Here is a 25,539-nt window from a genome sequence, read left to right on the forward strand (position 1 = left end):
GGTTCAAGCTGGGTAGCCCACTAAAAAGTTTCAGAAAAGCCTGAGAAAAAAGGCAAGCTTATCCTCTTTTTCCCCCACTTTTTTTCCCCCACCCTGCCTTAACAGTGTTATCAGCAGGGTAGATTGAAATGAAATCTCAGACTGGCATCTTGCTGACCTCAATCCCAGCTGGCTAAACCCTCACAACACGCCTGTCCTTGGCATCTACCAGAGAGCAGACACCAATCCAGCTGCTTGATTACGAAATGGAGAATCTGGTATGAGGAACTAGATCCACTCCACTGTCTGGAACTCTGTTTAAAAGACAGCTTAATTTCTCTCTCTCCCTGGTACTTCATTGACAGGAGCAAGCTTGATATCTCAATCAGGGCAGCACAACACCACAGAGGATACTGTGCCTGCAGGACTGCATATACCACACACTTGAGAAGGAAATGCTACTGCTACCAGCAGGTGATGCTTGTTTTAAAGGGATCTCTGAGTTTTAAAGCACACACTGAAACATCTCATACCACTTCCTTATCAGGAAAGGACCTTTTTTCAGTTGCTTTTAAAAAGTTAAGACAGAACATCAGAGCATCACTGTCACATTAATAATGACAAGTTACAAAACAGTTCAAACAACTCTCGTGTGTCTCGCTACCCTCATCTGTTACACAAACAGAACCAAACAAAAGTGAGCTCATTACCTGGACTCAAAACAATTGCATTGTCCTCTGTCTTGCCTTCAGTTATGGGCTCCCCTTTGCGGCTCATGATCTTTGCCAAGCCACTTGAGAGGGAGGAGAAGATGCCCTGGATGAAGTAGCCCTGGGGCTCAGCTGGCAGGGACGGCGGTGCGGCCCCACTGCCGTGGGGCTCGGACAGCGAGCGGCTGAAGGGCACCCGCAGAGGCCTGCTCCTCGTTGGGAAGGGTGCCTCAGGTGGGTCCTCCTGGAGATTGTCAGCACTGGCAGCATCCATGCTTGCAGAACTTTTACCAAGACTTGGGTCACTGCATTCCCCTTTCAAACTGGAGGAATCTGCTCTTCTGCTCGCCCTCCAGGGAGGCCAAGGATGCATTTGCCACCTGTACGCGCCAAGAGGTTTCTCTGAGTCAAAACTCATCTGTTTATTCAACTTCTTGCTTTTCATTCGGTGGTACCAGTGATAGTCCTTCAAGGCAGCTGTGCCAGCTTCTTGTTCTGACAAAGATCTTCTGAAGGTCCTGGGAGAAAGACTGTGATGCTTTTTGAAAGCGCTCATTTTCCACCCTTTGGATTTGACACTTCACTTACACTCCTCGTTGCTTAGTAGTCACGTAGCTGTAGTTCCTCACTCACCATTTTACATCCCCAGTGACTTGTTCATGGCTGTGAACTGCAGAACAGCAGAGGCTCTTCCTGAAGACCTTGAGCACCAATCCCAGAACCAGGTATTCCTACATCTCCACAAGAAGGACGTGCCCTCACCTGTAGCACACCAACTTCTAACAGCACACGAAGCTTTGCTGAGCGTGCTATCGCTTCCTGGGCTGTCACATTTCTGCACCAAGCTCTCAGGAAATGACTAAAAGAACCCAGAAATGAAAACCCACAGTGCTGTTCTGTACCAATCACACTTCACTTTTTTCAGTCTACATTAAAGATTTGGTTAAAAAAAAAAAAGGAATGCAAAAGTACTTTGCTCTAGAGACACAGCGACGTCTCAGAAAAGCGTTGAAAAATAGCAGTACTCAACTGAGAGTCATGCACACGTTCTTTGGTTAAGTAGCAAAGTATATTAATATATATAGTTAAGTATAAAGTTTCTCTTTACCACAGGTATGTTGTATCACTTAAGAGTACCTCAGAGCTGCCTTTTGGAGAAAGGCAATACAGACAGATTTATCAGAATCGAGACAGATTTATCAGAATTGTGCTGGAAGCACGAGACAGGAAAGCAAAGAGGAGGAATGAAGGAAGGAGAACAAACCCTGCAACTCAATGTAGTGAGAGTGTAAATACACTGAAGGGAAATAAGTAAAGAGGAGGAGAGAAGGGTGGGTGGGACTTCACCAAACACAGACCAAAGGGAAGGGTTTGAGACATGGCAAACAGAACAGGGCAGCAGGAAGATAGTCCTTTTTCTCCTCCCCCTTTCTTCCCTTTTTAAACAGCAGAATAGGGGATTATTTTTTATAAATCTAGTTGCAATAAATGAGATGGAAAAAATAGTCCTATCTGCTTAACCAAGAGGAAAAACCCCTCTTGCACTACAATTTAAGAAACAGCTGACCGTTCTAAAATCTCATAAAGAAAATATCCGCTGGTGAACGAAGAGCACGCTTGCCAAGTTTTAGACCAGAGCACTTAAATCTCAAGTCTACACAAATCCCTGAAAATAGGGGGTTTATAATGGAAATGCTGACACACCCTTGGCAATAAAGGAACAATGAAAACAACTCCTCTGGTTAAATAAAATGATAACCTGGTCTGGCAGACCAATAAAGCTTAACTGACCCATTATGGGATCCTTCCTTTAAGCTAGGCTGCATTCATCAGCCAAAGTACATTTCTAACAGCTGCAGATGCAAAAACTTCCTTACTTATGTGTATATGTGGGAAAGGGTACCACTGCTCCCTAGAACAGAGAAGGAGTTACCCTAAAACCTCCTTCAAATCAAAAAATAATTTCTCTACTCAGTAGCAAGTTAGATTTTTCAATTATAAACCACAGAAGCAACTAAAAATGAGCATGTTTATGAAGTCACAACAAATAACCCCAGAAACAGAAACAGCTCAGACACTGCAATGCAATTTCTGCATCAAATAATGATGCTGCCTCTTGTGCTTTGTCAACATCACACTGCTCAGAATGTAAGTCTGGAATGCCAAAATGTACCTATACCACATCTCTGCTACAAATTTCCATCCAAAGCAATCAAAGCACAAGCAGTGAACACAAAGATACTCCCATGAAAATGAGACATGGACTTCACCAGAAGATAGTTAGCTGGCTTTTGTCTTCTGCTTCTTCATCCCAAGGGTTGCTGATCACCTTTGGTTGCTGCCCATCTGGCCCCATGGACTCACACAGGTTCTTCAAAGTAACTCCTGACTTGACCTTCATCTATTGCTGGTAGCTGTTCTCCTCCCTGATCCCTTCCACCAAGCACAGAGGCCACAGGTGTCCATGTTTTCAAGACTGAGGCAAATCCAGAAGCACTGAGAACCCCAGAGTTTTTTTGGGTCTGCTGTTACTGAGTCCCCAACCCCTCGCAGCAATGGGTCCCCCCCTTCTCCTTGTTGAGCCTTTTGCTGCTCATGTGGCAGCAGTGCTTTGGCCAGAATGAGGCAGGCTGGTAAAGCAGGCTTTGTGGAGCAGCAGGAGCATGAATAAATCTGACAGATGATGATGTGCTTGGCTCCAGTGGCACAAGCCATAATCAGCAGGGAAAGCTGAGAATGTGAGGCAGGTTTCTGGTCATCTCTGCAAGCTGGGTTTGCACAAGTTTCCACTAACACATTGACATCTCCTTCTGGGCTGGGAGCACAGAAGGGCAGGAGAGGACAGAAACCACAGACAGGCGGTGCAGGAGCTGAAGCCCTCCTGGGGTTGCTTGCTGGGGATTTCTAGGGTGCTTTGTAACTGCTGCTGATCTCTGCCAGGCTGGGCACCCACACAGGCTCCTGAAACAGCCCTTGGAGAGCCCTTACCTGCCCTATCAGAACACTTGGTACCCTTGAGGAATGACTCAGCTTGGATAACACGAGCCCAGCAGCACCAGGGCAGGGATTTAGCACAAGAGCACTCTGCAGAACTTCAGGCAAGGCACATGTCCCTGCAGGAGGACAGAGATGATCTCCAGGATTCTCCCCTCCTTTTCCACCACCATCCTGTGGACACCTGACTGTACAGAAAGATCTCTCTATCCCCTTCCCAATACAGCTGGCATTGCATTGATCACTGACTCACACAGACCACCCATTTCAGCCAGGGAACTCACAGAAAGATTACCCACGTCTCAAGTTACAGCACAAAGCAACGTGCAAAACCAGTAATGGGTTAACTGCTACTCAAAACTATTTTTATTGGTGTGGCCAGGGGCTGGACCACAGCTCTGTACAGACCTAACAATACAGAAAAAGGCTTCAATAAGCACTCTACATGAAGCCCAAAACATCAAAGTCACAGTTTAGTTTAGGTTTGAATAATATTCAGAAGGCTTTTTACTTTTTTTTCCTTCTGGTTTCACTTTTTATTTCATGTTACCACTGCTCAGAAGAACACATTTTGTGATCAAAGGAACGTTATCCTTGGCCTAGCTGAGGTTTCAGAGTGTACTCTAGAGAGGGTAAAAGGGTCTTTCTCAAAAAGGCAGACAAGGTTTACATGTTTATTAACACAAAAACACTGACAGACAAGTTTGCTTAGTCTACCAATAAGACAATTCTTTAAAACAGCTAACTCAAAAATTTTAGCCTGGGCTTCGAGTCAAACTGATCTCTCCCTCCCTTACACACAGCAGCAGCAGCAATGATGATGTTCAAAAAACCCCTTTGTCTACACTAATTCAGTGGCACTGAGTTAAAATTTGTCTCAAGTGGCTCCAGCATTTCTGGTGTCCACAGAACATGCAGTGAGTAATCCAGAAGGCAGAACTTTCTCCTTGATCTCCAGGCCAGTTACTCAGGCTCCAGCCCAGTCCTTCCATGCAGACTGGAAGCATTTCCCAGCCTCAGTATCACAAAGAAATCAGCTTACAGCAGAGACTGCCACTGCATTAGTGATGTGAGATCCCAGCCATACTGAGCCTCCCACGCAGCTGTCAGCAGGTAAAATAATGTCAGGGGAAGAAATGAGTTTGTCAATTAAGTTGAGAAAATTTGAAATATTTTTACTCTTGTTTCTAATACCAACTGCCTACAAACGTGATCCTCCACCAGCATATTTTTCTCAGTTTTCTTTTTTTTTTTGGTAGTGTTTGCAGTTCATTGTGCCAAATCATTCATTTAGCTTTTCAGAAAATTACTATTTTCTTCCTAACAATCCAGTCACTTAATCATCACATTTGACATGTTTAACAGCATTATATTTCACTACTCCTAGATATTTAAGTAATTTATGCACAAAATGCAGATTTGCTGCGTTGGAATGTAACTGTATTTCAGCTTTAAGATTGTATTGGGAAAACAATCTTTCTTAACTTTATAACATTTCACAGAAAATATACACAAGCAGCCTTACATTTGCACCAAGCATATGAAGATAAATCTTTGCCAAGGGCCTCCTGTGTGGGAATTCTATTCTCCATCATTCAGCTCTCCAGAAAAAACTACCCAGGTCTACTGCAAGGAGCTTCAGCAATTTCTCAGAATATGTTGTTTAATAAATACTACCAGCCAATTAAAAAAGTAAAAAAGCAATACCACAGAAAACCCCAAGTGCACCATTGCCAAGCAGCTGGAAGAAGGAGAACCTGGCTCTGATGTTACAAATTAATCTTTAATGCTTGCTTGCTCTCTGGAAGCTGTCTAGTGCTTGAGTAAAGGCACTACAAAGTGTAAAATTGGAGTTCATAGCTTATATTGTAAAAAAAGGATGAACTACAATCTCCCATGACCGAACTGCTCCTTTCTAAATTAGTTTTAAACCAAACAAACTTACCAGCTTCTCATTTTTTACCAAGCCATGGAGGGGAAAAGGGGAAAGAAGAGAGTTAAAAGAGAAAAAAAAACAAAACCAAAATGCCACACAACCAACATCCATGATAAACCCTGAACATTTATTCACCACACTTGCTTTCAACCAAATCCTCTCTTTTAATTGAGAAAAATCAGCAGGCTAAGCAAATACCATTTGTGAAAAGATCCCAGCTTAAGCCCCCAACAACCAGCCATCAAATGAGCTTTAACCTGTAGAAAAGTAAATGAAATTGCACCCTGTATCCTCCCCAGAGGAACCAAAAGTAATACAGAGGGTCAGGGATATGGATTTAGCAGTCTGGCTCTCCTTAGCTCTTCTCCCATTTCAAACCAGCCCAGTGCTCAGTGCATTGGAAGAGTTCATGGAGCAGTAATCAATATATAAAGCAGGAATGAACACAGAAGTTTCCTAATTGACCCAACTTGACATGTAGTTAAATAGCACAGAAGATGAAAGATTTTTCCTTCCCTTTAAATTAGAGACTTTTCAAAATATTAAGTTTTGTTTATGCAAGGCTAAGTAATTAATGACCTAACATCCCCTTCCCATCTCCTATCACCAAGATGCATCTGTTTCCCCCTGAAACATTTCCTGCAGGTGGATATGGCTTTTCCTCAGCTCAGGGCAGACCAGTGCACCTGACTTACTCGACCTCTTAATATTTAGTGCTAATTAATGTTTAGAAGTTACATAGAAGACAAATGAAACAGTACCTTAGAAATTGTTGCATTTGGGGTTAAGAGTGACTGGAATTGACATTGCTGGAAGTCAGAGATCCCTTCCTGAGCCCAAAGCAGAGCTCCTGAGAGCAAAGATGCCCCACATGCCTCTCACAAGCCTGGAGCTGGCCAAGCCTTCAGTGACCAAGTGCAAGCCCACCTGTCCCACATAAATCAAGATGTGCTGTTTCCACTATCACTATGCTGAGACTGAAGTGCCTCTGGGCAAGCTACACGGTGACAGAAGAGCATTTTAATGCCACCTAAATTTTGGTGTCAAGGCAGGCTGTAACTGCTGTCCCTGCCCTATGACTCCAAGCCCAACCTGTCCCTACAGCTGCAGCAAGCCAGCCTGAGCCAGCTCTGCTTCTGCCATGGTCTAGTTTCTGAAGGCAGGTACTGAAAACTCCTCAAGACACACAGGAATTTCCACCTGAGTGTGAGGAAGAACTTCTTCACTGTGCAGTGACCATGCACTGGAAGAGATTGTCCAGAGAGGTTGTGGAGTCTCCCTCACTGGAGATATCCCAGACCTGCCTGGGTGCAGCTCTGTGCTCTGGGATGACCCTGCTTGAGCAGAAAGGCAGGATCAGATGACCCCCTGTGCTCCCCTCCAACTCTGTGATTTCTGCCCTCTAATTCCTTGGCAAAACCCCTACAATTTCTCTGCTGATACAAACTCCCCATGTGAAAGTCTCCTGGTTTCATTTTTCCACGCTGTTCCCGTGATCTGCATGAGAAGCTGCTACAGCCCTGTCAACTGAGCAGAGTAGAGAGAGATAATATAAATTTATGAGATGCTGGGCTTTGGATGGATGCCAGGAAACGTTAGCAAGAAAATCCCATTTCAATACGTCGCGAATAAACCTGGAGAGCAGCGATGCCAGGTTTTAATTTCACTAGCAATCTTTTGTTGTTGTTGTTGACGACCAAACACAGCTCGTGCCAAGTTTCAAGGGCTATAAAAATGTACATTTAAGAGCCAGCCAGACACAGGCAGTGGCTGAGCCCACACGCAGCTGCGAGCCACCCCAGCCAGCCAAGGATTTCAGCAAATAAATAAATAAATAAATAAATAAATAAATAAATGCATGACCTGGAGGTAAACATGCCAGCAACTACTCTGAAACAGCAGAATGACCTGTGTGGAGAGAGTGGAGGCAGTGCCCTCAGAGATTTGGGGAGATTTAGGGATTTCTGTGAGGAAGGGGAGCCCTCAGCCCTGGCCTGGGAGACACACAGGGAGCTCAGGCTGGAGGAAACCCTCTGGAGGCACAGATCACCAAGCAGAGCCCCTGGAGAAACAGCTGCACTGACCTACCCCACTGTCAACTTCTGCAACTCCACAAATAAATCAGTTTGTTTATATAAATATATAAATGTTGACTGCATAAGAAAAAGCACTTATGCCCAGCCTGACATCCATTTCTGTATGATTACAGGTTGGGCTTCATACCATCAGAAATATCATCCACAAGCTGCTCATTTCAGTTTGTAATAGCCTTGCTTTTCAGCAGGCAAAATTAACTTCCCATCACCCCTCTTCTTTCCCAACTGAAGTGTTTGGGATTTTTGTGGAGAGAGTGGGGAAAAAAAATCAATACTGCTGCAATCTTAAAGCAAGGGTTTTACCAGGAAAACACAGTTTTATTGCTAGATGTGATCCCTGTGTTCATCAAACCAATCACAACTATGCTACTAGGGGAAGAAATACAGTTATAGTATATAGGCAACTTAATGGATAAACATCCCAAAAATGGTCTTGGTAACTCTGCCCAAATAGCAGGTGCATTTATTTGAACTTTGCAGCCTTTATTTTTATGTAACTAGAAAGGAACATATGCAGACCACTGCAAAAATAAGACCTATCAACTCTCCACCAAGGACCTAAGGAGCTGGGATTAAAAAGTATCCAGAATGAAATTATAATCAGTTGCTGCAACTGTTATTTTATTTATAATTTATGATCTTATTTTCTCCTTTTTTAGATAAACTATCTTTATATAAGCAACTCCTTCACACAATACTAGCTCTGTAAATAAATTTTAAAATGTAAATATCTTTTAAAAGCTTCTCAAACCCTGGAAATCCCACTGTAAGAGCCAACTGGCAGCCAAAGATAACCACCAGCTAATTGACAGCACTCTTCAAAATCACTGGAGAGTGTACTCTTACAGTGTCTATAAACAAAGAACTTTAGCAACATGCATAATTAAACTCTTGCATTTATCATCTGAACACCACCAGTAATAGAAATACTCTGTCTGCTGTGACGACCTTTCAGACTGAATCCAACTATGAGCCCAAAACTGTCAAGAGCACCACTAAGCCATGTCCCTAGACAGCAAAACACAAGGGAGAATTTACAAATCCAGAATTATTTTAGGCTCTGAATTTAGGTAGGGAAATTCCTTGAGCTGGATGAGAAATATTCTAACACCCACCTTGCAGCCCCATTGGGATGTTGTGTTAATATCAGCAAATTAAAGTGCAACAACTGACAACAAATCAGTGACAGCTGGAATTTAGAATCAAACCTTCATCTAAATGGAGAAATAATCTCCAGAGAGGAAAGATTAAACATCCTGGTATCTCAAAATGCCAAAAGTCTGAAATGAAAACACTTAGGAGCACTGGGAAAATGGTCTGTGTAAAATTTCAGGTGCCCTAGCACTGCATTGAGAAAGTAGTAAAAGAAACAACCAAGAAAGAAATAAAAAAAGAGATGGGGGGCAGGGGAAAAAAAGAGCATTTCTTAAATGTAAATGACCTTCTGAGCAGCAGAGATTTCTCTCCACAGGTTGTCTGTCAGGAACAGCCTTGACTCAGTGCAGAAGCCACACGTCAGGGACACTGATGAAGATGTCCCTGCTGCCAGGCCTGGAGGAGATGCCAGCCCTGCCAACAGAGCCAAGGGATGAAGCAAGGTGACCTGCAGGCACCAAAACAGCACAGAGAGAGACAGAAAGGAGCACACCCTCTTTGGCTGAAGCTCTGTGATTGCAATTTAAAGGGTGATTAAAGATGTCCAGTGTAGGACATGGCTTGTGACACACCATGTGATCTCTGAGATGAACCTGTGTCTCCTGGGAATTTCAGTGTACCAAAAGATTCTCTCCCCAAAAGGGAGAGATACAGGAGAATTTCAGCCTTTGAAGGGACAGGAAGGAGGGAGGAAGAGAAAGAAGATCATTTCTCTTTCACAGACTATTTAAGGAACTCATTTGTGACACGTGCACACACTTCCTCACCACAGGACAAAACAAAGAAGTGGACATTGTGGAAAAGGATTTGCATGAAGACCCAGTCCTTGCATCCCAGGCAGGGTCCCAGGCCACCAGGGCCACCCCCAGCACTGCTGTGGGTGTCAGCTGCACATGGAGCCCCATCCTTCAGCAAGCCATGCACAAGCACTTCAGCTCTTTTGTGTCTTTTCATTCATTATTATGGTACTAGAGATCACTTCTTTCAAGCTCCAAAATGACTGGTTTCGTTTCATTAGGTGTGAACACCAGATGACTGGAACTGCCTCTCTCTGAGGTCAATCCTTCCCAAATTTAGTACAGTCCCATTGTAAGTCTGTACAAGCAGCATTTTCAGTAGGCAGCCACTGTTTACAATCTCTTTTTAAAAAAATACATTCTCAATTATTTGCATTGCAAAAAAATGAAATTTTAACCAAAAGGTTTAATGGAACCATGAAAAAATCAAAGGAAACAAACCCCCCAGACCTGCATACTCCAGCTGACATTTCTGAAATGCCTTTTTTTTGTTTTCTCACTTCATGGGTAAAAGGGAAAATGAGCTGATATTTGCTATTTTTACTTTAACCACACTTGCACTGTTAGTAAACCGTGCTCCACCCTCACCAAGCAGCACGGAACTGCTGTGAACAATAAAGCCTGACTTTGAAATTGTACCTTGAAGTCTTAAACCAACCTGCCAACAAGTCCAGAATATTTGCTCTGAATATAAAACACAAAGGCACTCTGGGTTTTATAAAGACACAAGCAAGCACCAGAGTTAGACTAAATTAATGAGCATGTGTATTCCAATTCCAACAGACAGGACAGCACCCGTCTGGCTTCACTTAGGAACTTGTTATAATCTCTGCCTTATAAAAAGGTTTTTACACATATGATACACTCACATACCAGTGAGACATAAAATCAGGATGTAATCAAATCTCCACAGTTTTATGTACAAATCCCTCGGGACTTTAAGCTGCAAAACCAAACGTGAATAATTGCATCTATTTTCTAATAAAGACCATGTGCTCTGGGGCACAAGTACACAAGTTTTCAAGAGCTCTGCATAATATATTTGGAGGTATTTCTACTTCAAATAAGCAATCCAGTTAAGCAGAGATAAACATGCACACACATCCCTGACCTTGTTCAAACAATGCACCAATTGCTGTGATAAATCTGGTTGCCAAATCTAAATATAGACTTTCAGGAAAAAACAATGGAGTTTGGGCAGAAGAGGCCTTCTCCTATTTACTGTTTACCTAATTATCCAAATGAATGTGCAGTTTGGCCTCTGTCCCCTGTTGGAGCAGCTCTCCTGTCCCAGTGGGAGCCAGGGGAGCTCTGGCTGTGCCTGGAATCGCAGCGTGCTCCGGCACATTCGACGCTCCCGGTGCACTTGGTGCAATTTCAAAGCTTGTCTCACAGTTTGGGTATGTGCACACTCTGCTTCCCCCAGACAGCCCCATGCCTGACTCAAGGCAGATAGGCACTGCAGGACTGAGTCACTGCTACAGAAACAGGCTTTGAAAAAAATTCCTTAAGAAAAATCCCATTCAAAACCCACTCTTAAGTTTCCAACTTCGGGTGCCCGAGCAGGAAACGAGGGGAGGAGGGAGCACAGGGCAAAAGGAGGAGGAGAAAGTTCTATTCAGGGTTGTATTTTTAGACTATTACTAATTTTGTTTTGTCAGTGTGCTACAGAAGCTAGAGCTGGGTGAATTAATGCAGCATTAGCCTTTCTAATTTTTGCTCAGTCCAGGCTGCAGTCTAAACCTAATCTCCTTACATGGGACCTGGCAGGGCATTTGCTCCCCCTGCCCTGCTGTGGCTCCCATCTTTCCACCAGATATTCCTGCCTGCAGCACACATCCAGCCATGTATTTCCTCTCTTCCCCAAAGCATGTAAAAAACCAAGGAGAATTCCCCCCTTTTGTGTTTGGAAACAAAAATCTACATACTGAGGACACCAAACCTGAAATCCTGATTTGTTGTGGAGTACACAAAGATAATGGGATTTATAACCACAATGTATGGGAAGGAACACCACTGAAATGCTTTTCCCTCTTGCTAAAAATACATCTTAAAGTGTCTTAGCCCTTCTTGATTTATGGATATTTATAAGCCAAATTTTGTTGGGCAGGCTGAGGCTAGAGGAAAGAAATCTTTGCCCTCTATTCCCTGCTCTATTTTAGTCTCTAACAGTTATGCATCCCATTTATTCTTATTGTTTCAAAGCAAGTTAGTTTTAACTTGTATTTTTTTAACAAGTTTCTGTCCCCAGCTGTCATTATTAGGGTTATTGTCAACCTATTTTTTTATTTCCTTTCTCCACGTTTGCACAGCACTGGCCCAACCCATTTGTGACTTCCCTCCCTAGATCCAAGTTGCCACACATAGATCAATTACACAGAAATACAATGACTTACAGTAAAGAAATCATTGGGGAAAAAACAAACTTGTGGACCTCAACTTATTTATAAATATCTTCAAAAAGGAGCCTGCAAACATCCCACCCCAGGCTGGCAGTGCACAAGGCAGAAGTTGCAGGGAGTGGCAAGGGAAGAGGGAGACAGACAAGGATTTTATTTTTTGTCTTATTAAAGTTTTGTTTTATTCTTTCCACAAAAAAACAAGAAAGGCCAGGAAATCCTCAGAATTTGGCATTCCCAACACCATCTCTTTAGATGAATACAAGGTCCTCACTTCCTGCTCCCTCCTCATTTCACAGCAAGTGAGGACAGAACACGACAATGCCAATGTCAGGGGCTGGCATCAAACAACTGTTCTACAAACAGAGAAGAAGCCCTCTAAGCCAACCCTGTGCCAAACTGGGGTTATTCTATTTATTTCTATTCCATACTAATGCACCCATGTTTTTTTAACTATGAAAACCCAGATCAGGCCTTAAAAGTCACTAAAGCTCCCCCTACACTTCTCATCTCTGGAACAAAGATTAACCAGCCCAGCTTCCTGCAAAATAGTCTCTTCTCTGACCATCAGCAGCCAGAAGAATTTGGGGGTAGAGCTGGTTAAACAGGAAAGAAAGAGGAAAGGAAAAGATCCCAAAGCTCAGAACAACCCTCTCCCCACACTGCTGCAGGGGAAAGGAGGGGACACAGGAGCCCAGTTATTGCTTCTCCTGTTCACACCAGGCATGGAAATGTAGCAAAGGTGATGGAACACATAAAAGTCTCTTTTCCAACCTGTGCCTTAGGCTACAGCTTTGGAGCAGCTGTGCCCTCCTGCATCTCAAGCAGAGTGCCAGGCACAAACAGCTCTGGACTAAAAGGTGCTGGTGCTTAGGATTGACACAATTTTGGGACCCATGAGAAGCTGCTGTGGTTTCACCATCATGCAACTGGCATGATGTCCAGAAACAGGGGCCAAAACTCACCTCCCTGTACAAACACACATTTAGGGATAACTGAAACCAAAACAAAATCAAGTTCTTCCTGTCTGAAAAGCTGTCAAGCATATCAAGTCCTTCTTTTACCTTCTTGACTGTCTAGAAAACTGACATAAGAAAACTGATTATTACTCTGAAATAAACTGTAGTAGAAGACAAGAAAAAAAAAAAGGGCAAATCTGAGTTTATCTTCCTAAAATATAAGCCCCTCAAGGAATATAATTTACTGCAATTAAGTACAAAAAGCCAATCCTCAAGATAAGCCTTAACAAATCACCTTGAGAGTTTAATAAATTGTGGTTTGGTTTGGGGGATTCTTCAGTGCATCTGTTAATGCATTTACCTGGCCTGTCAAAGATATTCTGAAGTTCTCACACCAGATGAACACAGCAGCCAGAGTAGAAAGTGGGCAAGACAGTCTGGGACCACTGAAAGGACTGTTTCAATAAAGAGGGTTTGAATATTTAATAATTAAACTAGAAAGAAGTCTCAGGTATCAGCTTGTATCATATAAAATTTCACTGAAGTTATATGCACAAAGGGTAGGTTTAGATTAGATATTGGGAAGAAATCCTTCCCTGTGAGGGTGGGCAGGCCCTGGCACGGGGTGCCCGGAGAAGCTGTGGCTGCCCCTGGATCCCTGGAAATGTCTAAGGCCAGGCTGGACTGGATTGGAGGAATCTGGGATATTTGAAGGTGTCCTGCACATGGCAGGGGGTGGAACAAGATAAGCCTTAAGGTCCTTCCAGCCCAAACCTTCTGGGATTCTATGATAAATCCATCTGCCAGATGCAGCACTGTCACCGTGGGAAGCTGCACATCTGCCATCTAACTTTTGGATTATTTTAACTCTCACAGATGAGCAAGAAATTACTGATACCAAAGTGCTTGAAAAGAGCTGATAATGCTACAGATATTTACTATCCTACAGTATATACACAGTTGCCTTTACACTTAAAAAATTTTAGTTGCTGATATTTAAAATAACTCTCTATATCTAAAGACTGAATAAGAGTTATCTTAAGCTCTCTTTTGAGCCTGCAATTCAAATCTTTCCTTTCTGGATCTCTAAAGATTAGATGCAGGCCATATTTCTGATGCACAGAAGGCATGAGCTCCTCTTTCTCTATCTTCTTATTTATTTTGTTCCCCAGATGATGTTCCCCAAGCAGCTGAGAAGTGGAATGCTCTGTTCCCAGAGCCAACACCATGAGTCACTGTGTATTCACAAGTCAGGGTACACAAGATCTCCCAGCACTTTCCCCCCAAATCCCAACCACTTTGCAAACTTCTATTGTGCCTAAATTAAACTGCTTTTGTTATCAAGTGCATAAAAATTCACATTTCCTGCCAAGCCACTAAACCACATTTAAATGGTAGAATGTACACCCAATTTAGCATTTCTTAGTGGTTTAGGTGGAAATTCAGGTATGCAGAGAATGACTTGGCAAAGCTGCAATGGTCATCTTGACAGAAGGAGGATAACTAAGCCTGTGAAGTCCAGAGAGAATCAACAACTCAACATTTCCTGGATCTCAGAAGTCAGGCAAAGGCCAGCAAATCCAAACCTCACTGCTGCCACTGGGCTCCTGTACCCTGCAGGAGCTCTGGCTGTGGGCTGGCCTTGTAGGAGCACTTTGCCGTTCTGAGCTGTTTAAAACCTTTCACTTTGGTGCTTGTGGTTTTACAATTCCACAGTTTCAAGCAGCTCATCAAAGGAACCTGTAAGCAAAGGTGGGAGGTCACAAATACCTCTTAAACTGGTTTTGTTAACTAATCAGTCTGCAGTGGAATCTGAAGTCTGCAAGAAGTTTTCCAGAAATAGTGCATGATTTATGCAGAGATGATTGCACATCCATTTCTTATTCAGAATCTTTGTCACATTCACTGGGAAAAAAAGTTTGGTTTATTTCTGTCCTTCATTCTTCTCCCCTACTGGGTTCTTTCAGTTACTTTTCCCACTTACTCTCCTCTGCTCTTCCCAGGCAACAAACTATCAAACACAGCCAATGAATGGATTAAATCCCACAAGCTTTCCTGCTGTAGTCACTGCACTTTTCACAGCTGAATAGTCCATATCTATTCAATTTCCATTTACAGGGACTGATCACTGAATTGAACAGGAGAGTTCATCCACCTGCACCTCTCTGCTTTCAGCCTATTTTTGAAAGTCCTTCTTATCTCAACTCTAGACTATCAAATGAATCACAGTTCAATAGATTCTATACTGCAAAAAATTTCTATTCCAACACCAACTTACATTTTCTCTTTTTAAAGCTGGCAATGAAAGAATATTAAAATAGAAGCTGCAGCTCTTCTATCATTAAGACATCTAAATTTTGTACTACATAGATTTCAAGGGAACTTCTGAATGAACCAGAAGGTGGCAATTTCTGGGTAATCCCACCAAAGCCAGGAAAAGGCAGGGGGAAGGGAAATCACTGCTCTCACATTCTTTTCCTATTATTAAATGCAATACAATTAAATGCAAGGGTTCCCTGTAAAATAACTGAAGCCAATCACCACAAACTACACTAGAGGGAAAATTAGGCAGAATTTATGCAGCAATACAGAAGAAAACAGTGACACAGAACACAGTGTCTCACTAAAGGATGAATAAATGTGCATTTAAAGCTCAGAAACTTAGAGCCAGAAATAAGAGGCAAAACAAGACAGAGAGAGGAAGGGCAAGGGAAGAGAAGGAAGAAACATGTGCTCATTATCTCAAGAGCTTAACTCCAGAGATTCCAGGAGTGAAGAAGCAGCAGAGAGACTCCAGTGCAGCAGCTTCTGACACAGACAGGTCTGGTGCTGCCATTAGCTCGCCATACACATCTGAGGATTGATGTGGAGCTCTTGAAATGTGACAGGTAGAAAGGTGCAATTTAGCAAGAATAGTTATTTAAAGCACTTACTCAGGAAAAAGCTGGATTTAGCTCAAAGAAGAGGCCACTGCCTGTGACTGCCCCAGAAAATACCTGGCCATGGTAAGAATTTCATATAGGGACTTTTAAGACTTGAAAAATCTACAGACACCATCAGGGAATTAATGTTTGTAATTTTTTGACTAGCCTAATTATAACTTTCAGCCCCAGAGTTACTTTCAGTATCCACAAAACTCAGTTTAAATTCACTCTTCCTACTACCTAAGCTATCATCTAATTGTTATCTCCTCTCAGACTGGAAACCTCATTTTCAAAACTAATTCTCTTACTGTTACTGATAACAACCCTCAGGATTGTAACAAATTTAACAGTAACAAATTTAATCGCAATAATAACTGAATACACTGACAGGTGAACACAAATACTTCCACTGTTTACACCAGCAGCAATAATTAGTGTTTTGTCATGTCATGTCATGAAAGTGACTGCAAATTTACCTCCACAAGGAAAGTGACTGGAAAAATACAAGTAGCAGTCCCTTACTGAAGAGAAGATACAGAGAAACAAGACGAGGAAAAAGGTTACTTTTAATACAAGGTACATTCAGAGACAATACAATATATTGCCAAAGTGATTTATTTCTAATCCAACTGTTTTTTAGAGGCTAAAATGTTTTTATTATTAAAAGAAAATTAAAAGAAAAATATATACTAAGTTCCCAGCAAACAGAAATAGGAATTTGCTCAGATTTTTTACTTTACATGGCTCAGTTTCCTCTCCCTCCTGCAATTATCTGTCTGCAGAGGAAATAGCACACAACATTCTGTGCCTGGCTGGGAGGTTCATAAGGACAATGAATATACAAGGTAATACATGTTATTTTTAAACAGATTCTTTCCTCTCTTGGTTTTTGTTTGTTTGGGGTTTCTTGTTTGTTTGTTTGTTTTTAAAGAATATTAAAAGCCTTTCTGTGGACAGGATTCTGATGGCTCCATGACAGAAGAATGTAGCACTGCTAAATGTAAAAGAGATTTGGAATATTTCTGACACCTGTTCATTAGAGGAGATGCTTTTGTGGGTAAATATGTTCTGTAACATGTTCACTTGAAGGGGCAGCATAAATGTCACTGCACTCAGGTGATTAAATCCATACTGAAACTCCCTTAGCCATGGGTCCTGACATCTCAGCTCAGGGGCCACCACCCTTAAATCCATACTGCCCCACATAAAGGCAAAGGTCCCTGATTTATCATCCTCAGCACTCTCAGACAGAAAATACTCCTGATGCTCAAATAAAACTACCCAAGATCCCTGTTACTGCCATTATTTACCTGCTACCAGACAGAAATGTAAAGATGGTGCAAGCATTAAGGCTGTTACTTTTTTTGAGAGCTTTGATGTGACAACTTGAAAGTTCATTTAACAGCTCCTTGCAGCCACTGTCACCCTGCAGAGCCTCCAGGTGATGTGGCAGCATCAGCTGTGGGGATGCAGCTGAATCAGGGCTGTCACAGTTAGAAAACAAAGGGTACTGCTTAGTTAAGTCCTTCTCAATAAGTTGTTGCTGCTTTGCTGTTCTTTAACGAGTTGAGTTTTCATTCAGTTAGTATTTTTATATAAGAGAAACAATAATGCTCAAGAACAACCAATTTCCATTGACTTAAAAGTCTCTTCAGCTAGGGCACAGCTCAAGCTTGTTTCAGTTTACCCCTAATCCAAACAAGGGTTTGCATCTTCTCTGCAGCTGCACACCAGCAGACAGGCAAATTAAAGAGTATTTAAAAGTAGCAGGGATCTCAAGAGAGGAGAGATAAATCCAGCAACATTTGTTAGGCTGGCAAAATGCCATTTGCTGATTCTGACCATGACGTTTTATAACCTTTTTGTTTTAAATCAAGATCAAAACCTTAGGATGTTCAGTTTCACCACCACTTCAAGAAATGCTCTCAAGTTCTCTGCTTTAACCAACCTTAAAGATATTTATACATTAATAGGAGTCATTAAAAATATTTCATTATAATTAAATACTGCATTCTAAAGGAGTCATTAAAAAAAAAACCTACTGTCTCAAAGTATGTGGAATATAAATCCTGCTGAAATAGTATCTGACCACATCTGTTCTTATACAAAAGTCACCACTTAAAAGTCCCTTTTAAAGTCTGATATTTCATGTACTTCATTAATCCTGAAATCTCTGAAAGCTGCTGTAAGTTGTTAGTGGCTAATCAAATGCATAAATTGGGACCACACAAACCCATGATCACTTTCAGATCTCCTTCAAGTAAATCTCTCCCTAACAACTAAGAATGAAAGAAAATATTATTTTTTAATTACACGAGAAGCACTAAATAAAGAAGAATGGTCAAAGACTCTACTTAGTAAAGACAAAATCAGCACCTTTTGCAGCAGACTTTTTCTACCAAAATTAAATGTGGCAGCACAGAATAAGGTGTAGATCTGTATTTTTGCTGCTCCCCATACCATAAACACTGGAAAATAAATATTCTAAGTGTCATTTGCGCTCCTTTGAAATGTTTCCTTCCTGTGCCATTTCTTTTTCCATCTGACTGCTAATTGCAGTGGTCCTTTCATCCATGGGCTGGTATGGAGACCTGGGCAGCAGGCTGGGATTACAAACCAGAACTGGGGTCCCAGCACTCAACTCCCTGCAAATGGAAACCAGACTGGTTCAAGCACAAGCCTTCCCTGGGGCAGGAGGAGTGCCTGGATTTACACACCCTACCCAAGTGCTTTCTCAAGGGGTACACTTGCTCCAGGATCACATTCCCCTCACCTCATTCTCCCAGCATCCTCAACTTCCTAACATCCTGCAGGCATTTAAAAAAGCCATCTAACACACCTCCCCACAGTGTAAACAGTGAGATTTAAGGGAAAAAAACCCAACCAAACAACACAGCTCTCCAGGGGTTCTGAAATCATGCTGAAAGTTATCAAAGCCAAGGCTATTTACATGTTGCCCTCTTGGCTGTGTTTCCCTCAACAAAGAATTGTGCTTTCAAACACTGATGGACTAAAACTTCTCTGAAGAAATGTACACAAGGTATGTACACAAAGTACACTTTACACAAAGTAAATGTGTGCTCTAGTCACTTAATACCTGCTGGACTTGCCTATAAAAAAAAACCCTCTATGGTAATTCTCAGACTGACTAAGTGAAATTTCAAGTAGAATAATTCCATTCTCCTTATCCCTAAAGCAAGTAAAAGAGGCCTAGAAGAAACCTGGAGAGGGTTTTTGACAAGGGCATGTAGTGACAGGACAAGGGGGAATGGCTTCACGCTGACAGAGGACAGGGTCAGATGGGATATTGGGAAGAAATTCTGCCCTGTGAGGATGCTGAGGCCCTGGCACAGGTTTCCCAGAAGTGCCCCATGCCCAGAAGTGTTCCAGGTCAGGTTGGAGGCGACTTGGAGCAACCTGATCTAGTGGAAGCTGTCCCTGCCCGTGGCACAGAGGTTGGAATGAGATGATCTTTAAGGTCCCTTCCAACCACATCATTCCATGGTTCTATGACATTTCTTTTCACTCAGCTTCTTTTTGTAAAGACTGGTTAATTTACCCAAAGCCCCAAGCTATTTATAGAGAGATCAAGGAGATCTCCTCTACAGTTTCCTGTGTTTGTCACACGGCATCTGTCACAATGCAATCAAGGAGATTACTCTGTTCCAACTCATATTTCAAGGCAGAAAGTCATGGATTCTGAGAAGTCCTGAGCAAATAGGGGGAGATCAGTAAGTTTGGGCTAGAAGGGAACTGCATTTGCCAACAAAGCCTCCTTCCCAGCAAAAGGCAACACACAAATAAATAATTTGCTAAATACTTGGCACATCCAGTCTGTAACTTTACTCAAGAGAAGCGCTTGTGCCTACACTGCTCCCTCCACATTCTCAGCTGCAGCCCTGGGAGAGATGGGCAGCAGCCAGTAACTCACACCAAAGTCCTAATTTCAAAGAGCAATTTTTCATTAAAATTCACACCCTGATAAAGTTGGCACTTGGATAAACTTTACCACATGTGGCTTAGGTTGTGTCCTCCTATCCTTATCCCAGCCCAGGGCAAAGAAGTTGTCCTGCTTCAGGAGGGCTCTTTCAGTCTTTGATAATTCGCCTAATCAGTCCTAATTAGTCAGAGTCATTGAAGAGCCTTCTGCCCTACTAAAGAGTCATTCCCTCAGATATGGCACTGCAGAAATTGTTTCCTGCTGAGGCACTTTGGAATGTCTGCTTTGCAGAACAGCAGCATGAAGAAAGGTGCTTGCACCAGAAAGACACAAGGCTAATAAAATCAATTCTTGACATTTGAGACAGCCTCTTAAAAGCAGTCACTGGGTATGCATATAATCACACTCCATAATTACACTAATTTGCACAATTAAGAGCTTGATAAACACCATAAATTTAAATGAAAAACCCCAGGCACAGGCTGGTGCTGCTACCGGAATATTTTAAAATCCAAAATATCCGACACTGCTGATGACAATTTCTGTAACCACGCAACACAAGAGCACCTCACTGAAATCCAGAGAGATACTTGCCACCAAATCAAAAGAATAGGGACAAAGCAATAAAATAGCTTCTTCTACAGCTCATCAGTGTTGTTTTCTTCTGAACCTCATCATTTGGTGCAGTCACAACTGACACAACAGTTTAAATGCTCCTGAGATGCCTGTCTCCTGCAAACTGCCCACTCCCTCCAAAACTTCCAAATTACACAGAGTGCTGCTATTAGAGAGCCAAGCTGAGGCAGAAATCCCAGGGCAGGGAACAGACTTTAAACAGAAACAGGCTTTAAACACACATTCACCTGGATAACCATCTTCTCCATGGACAATGCTTTGGCATTTTGTTGCCATCTCACACTGGAGATGAGAGATGAAAACAATAGCAATACCCAACAGCTCCTGCCACATTTCTCCTCCCAGGCACCCAAATCCCTCTGAGCAGTTATCTTTCCCATCAGACAAGATGTTTCCCGCACTCACCGCTCCATGTCTTTGCCTGCATCAGCATTTTCCTCATCAGGCTTGTCATACTGGAATTTTTACCCGTGCTGCCTAAACCTGCTCAGGCCCAAACCAGGTGGAAGAGGTAAAAAAAGCCACCTGCATCTTGTGTGTGCCAGCAGCGTGGCTTTCCCTGCAGAGCTGCCCGGGCACTGGAGCAGCAGGGCTGAGCACACACGCGTGCATGCACACGCACAGGAAGCCTGGGACTGAATCAGTGTTCAACTCACTGACTTCCTTCTCCATGCTGCAGTATCTGGGCTGTAAACAAGCACTGCACATGAGCTGAGCGAAGCCGAAAAGTCCAGCAGTGAAGGACAAAAGAAGGGAGTGGCTCCAGCAAGGAATAACTATTTTAAATACACAAACATCTTCCCATCAGATTAAAACTAGCTTTTAAATTAGGCAGATTCTGAAGCCATTGTTGTGACAGGGTAACACAAGACAAACAGGAGACGCTGCTTCCTCCTCTGGAGAGGTCTCCTGGATTTCCAGGACGAAGAGTCCCAGAAGCATTCCAAGTGCCTGGTCAGAAAGTGTTCATGAAAAGAGTTCCAGTCACTCCAGGGATAGAAGCAAAGAAGGGAGAGGCAGGTGTAGAAACAAGCTCCCAGAAGAGGTACCACCAGCTACAGCTGCTGCACCTTGCAGTGCAGGAGCAATGGAGGAGCAGAGGAGGATGCTGAGCTTGTGCACAGGTCAGAGCATGTGGCTTTGGCTACCAGCCTGCCCCACAAGCCAGTCCCCACCCCAGCTCTCCAGGAACAAGGTCAGCCTGGCAGAAATGAGTGTGTGTGCAGGGATTTGGCAGGAGTCAAACACATCCTCCCCAGCATGGTTTCAAGCACAGCCTGCTCATGTTCTGGGAGATCCCCAGCTCACCACACAAAGCCTCAGGCTCCTTCAGCTTCCAATGGCTCTTCTCCACCATTTTGTGGCATTTCCCTCACACCATCTCCATGTCTGAGCAAGCAGAGCACGCACCAGCATACATCAAACCCTTTTGCACAGGTCCAGAGGGCTCTAACATTTGCTCCACTGCTGGCAAAAAAAGCTCTGTTGATGGAGAAGACAGCAGACAGGTCAAGTTCTACTGACCTAAGATACTCCAAAGGAAGATGCTGATTTCTTTGACAATTCCACTGGCTCCCCAGCAGGTCTGTGCACTTGGCAGGCATGATGAGCAAGGGCAAGCAGAACCCATGAGAGACACAGCAGCAGGCAGTTGTGTCCAGTGCTATACTCACAGACTGTGACAAGCTGGGTGGCTCTGGACAGTGCCCTCCCTGGTGTGTGAAAGGAGAGAGACACACACAGACTCTGCCCATTTGCTCTCCAAAGCTGCATGTCAGGGAAGCCTGCCACATACAAGCATCCTTGGAAGGAGAGAGGATGGACAGCAGAGCCTTGGTCCATCCCTGAGGATCAGCCAAACAGTGACCACTCTCAGCTTGGCTGGGACACAGACACAGCAGCCCTTCTGCTCACAGTATTCCAGTGCTGGGAAAATGCCAGTGCAAAGGTGGACCTTCCCCAGCCACCTGGGGTGGGAAAGGCTTTGCAGCACTAGAGACCCTTCCTGTGTCTGAAAGCACACCAGAGTTACAGCAGGTCTTGGTCTGGAGCCTTCAGCAGGCTATGTCCTCACTGAAAACACCAATGAAAAGGTGCCTGACCTCCGTGTGGATTCTGGAGCCAAGCACACTGTGGCTGGGACAAAAGGCTGAGTGAGGAGAAAGCCAGGAGCTGGGCAAGCCTCAGCCTCAAGATGAGAAGTGCCTGTCTGAAAGAGCTGCTATCCTATGTGTTTTCAGATATGCTTTTTATTTGTCCTTCTCTCAAAGACCACTTATCTCATAAAAGACCTTTTTAACATCTAAACTAAAACATTGAGAGATCTGCAACTATTCAAAGACCCTTTTTATCACCATCTTGCAAAGCTGGCTACTGAAGACCCCCATCTTTTCTTACTCTCTTAATGAGGCAACAGCATATTCTTCTCCCCTCCTCCTTTCACCTTCTTTCAAGAAATTAAATTGCTGATATCCCTTAATGTTAACTGTGAGATCAAGGGGTTGGAGTCAAAAAAGAAACAGTGCTGCTCTCAAAACCAGAGAATTCACATGAATCTTTCCAGGTACAGTGCAGAAGTTTGACAGCAACCCTCCACATAAGAGAAGCACAGCTGCAGAGAGGCAAGGGAGCACAGGGCAAGCAGTGTGAAAGCTGAGTGAAAGCCTAGTGGCCTTTTGCTGAAGGGCTCCTCCTCCTCCTCATTCCCCCACCCAAGCCTGAAAAGCAACACTTCATTGTGGAAGGATTGCACCCAGTTTCAAACCTTGCTTCCATTTCAGCAGGAAAAACTTACCAACACCTACGAGTTGGGCTAAGCAAACATCCCTCCACCTTTGTTCCCTTCACTTAACCAGGTTTGGGTTGGAAAGGACCTTAAAGATCATCTCATTCCAAGGGACAGGGATACCTTACACTAGGTCAGCTTGCTCCCATCTGGCATTGAACATCTCCAGGGATGGGGCAGCCACTTCTTCTCTGGGCACTCTGTGCCAGGGCCTCCTCACCTTCACAGGGAACAATTTCTTCCCCATATCCCATCTAACCCTGACCCCTGTCAGCCATTCCCCCTTGTCCTCCCTTTGTAAAAATTCCCTCACAGCTCTCTTGAAGCCCCTTTAGGTATCAGAAAGTGCTGTAAGATCATCCTGGAACCTTTTCTACTCCAGGCTGTACAACCCCAACTCTGCCAGCCTTTCTTCAGAGGAGAGGTGCTCCAGCCTTTTCTCCTCCAGATAATTTCCATGGCCCTTCTCTGGACTTGCACCAACAGATTCTCATCCTTCTTATGAGGGAGAGGTTGGTGTAGTCCAACATGCCAGCTAACTGCCTCAATACGTATTTTTATGTACACATCTACCAAAAGACATTCAGAATTTAATTCCTCACATGTAATGAAATCACTGCTACAGCACAAAATATAAATCATTTCTTTAATCAGCCAAAGTAGGCTTCACATTAGCGCCCTTATCTCTGCCAAGAACCAAAACAATTGCCCCATAAATATTAACAGGGTTCCTTGGCAGGGTGATGGGATTATCACAGGGAATCTCAGGAGATCCTGCAGGACACTTCAGATCTGCACCAATGTACAGCTCAGCTCCTTCAGGCAGCAGAGGCTCCTCAGCCTGGTTGTGGAGGGGTTCCATGTAGTAAAAATAAAAAGCCCTGGGACGAGACCACTTGGGAGCAAAGGAGAGAAAACACTGCTGCTCCCAGAAGCAGCACTCTGAGGAATCAAAGCTCTCCATGCTTCAGAAAGGAAAATGTGATAGCAACTGTGCAACTCCTCACTGTCCCATCAGGAGAAGAAAAGCAGTCTTGAATCTGTGACCCATTTAAGGTCACACAGAAAGATGAGTTTGGTCAGTTAAGCCCTTGAAGAGCTTTTCTGGGACAGACCAACACTAACCTATGAAATGGCAATAGGAGAATGGAGAGCAGCACACAGGCTTCAGACCAGCAAAGTCAATGCTCAAACTCTTCCACTTTCAACACCACTTCCCCAGTGCTTGGGGCATTCACCTGTTACACACCAACTGAACAGAATGTTCTGCACTTCACTGGTGAAAAGTCAATTACAGCTCCTCACCTGGCTCCAGAAGCACCAGGAATCATGCAATTTCCTGAGCTGAGCCCAGGCTTTCTTCCAGCCAAGGCTTTCAAACAGGCTTCAAAGATTTAAACATTAGACTAAAGCTTCACCAGCTGCACTTTAAACCTGTGCATCTCCCATTTGCTTCCCATGTGGTTACAGAAAGTTGTGGTAAAAGCTTGTTTCAAACAGAACTATAAGACCAAATATATTTTTAATATTACATATAAAAACATCAATTAGAATTTTTGCTTCAGTTACAAATATACTCAAAACCAGAAAAAATTATCACCTTGGGTAGGTAGAATCACAAGGTATATTTTAAGGTTGGAATCTCATATGTTATGATACCTGATTTTGGACCACAACAAAGAGGGTGCAAATTCAGATCACATTTGTACTAAGGATGCACCAGCTCCTCTAATTTTACAGGCTTTACCAAAAAGGAAGGACATCCTCTCCCCACCCTTAGACACTGCTCCTTCTATAGACTCTACAAAAAAGAAGAAAAAGAAAACAAAAAAAAAACCCCAACAAGTTGACACCCAGCACAGTGACCTGATGTTTTCCAGGCATTTGCCCTCTGATAAGCACAGAAATGCCTTCTGCTGGGCGTTTTCCCTGTTAACCTTCCTGAGCAGAAACATTAGTGCTGCAAGAACACGGAACCCAATGCAGTAGGTAATGATACTAAATATAAGCATGAGTCAAATCACTTTGTTTCTCAGGCAGGCAGCTCAACAAGTTGCTTCAGAACAGCAAAAATACAGTCCCTGTGCAGACCCTAGAACAGCTGATCATTCCTCATTTTTATGGGGTTTTTGGGGTTAAGCAGAATGTATTCCTAGAAATAGAGTTTCACAGAACTCTGTGAAACAGATGCCCTTCAGCAAATTTTTTACAGCAGCTGCTACTATGAAA

At 43.2% G+C, this 25,539-nt stretch overlaps 1 protein-coding gene across 8 annotated transcripts in view; it reads right to left on the minus strand.

Annotated features, from left to right (window-relative positions):
- The window catches only part of RASAL2 (RAS protein activator like 2), a 164,911-nt gene that overhangs the window by 106,136 nt on the left and 33,236 nt on the right, over positions 1–25,539 (minus strand). For 6 of the 8 annotated variants that reach the window (XM_054638350.2, XM_077181997.1, XM_077181998.1 and 3 more), the window contains exon 1: positions 690–1,260. The exons of 1 other annotated variant lie outside the window; for it this stretch is intronic. In XM_054638350.2, the coding sequence (XP_054494325.2) occupies positions 690–1,245 (556 nt within the window). In that variant the 5' untranslated portion in view covers positions 1,246–1,260. Of the gene's footprint in view, positions 1–689; positions 1,261–20,930; positions 21,090–25,539 lie in introns of those variants that run through there. One more of the 8 variants, XM_077182000.1, reaches the window with a different exon arrangement.

Source organism: Agelaius phoeniceus, chromosome 8, assembly GCF_051311805.1.
Source record: "Agelaius phoeniceus isolate bAgePho1 chromosome 8, bAgePho1.hap1, whole genome shotgun sequence".
Classification (NCBI taxonomy): Eukaryota; Metazoa; Chordata; class Aves; order Passeriformes; family Icteridae; genus Agelaius; species Agelaius phoeniceus.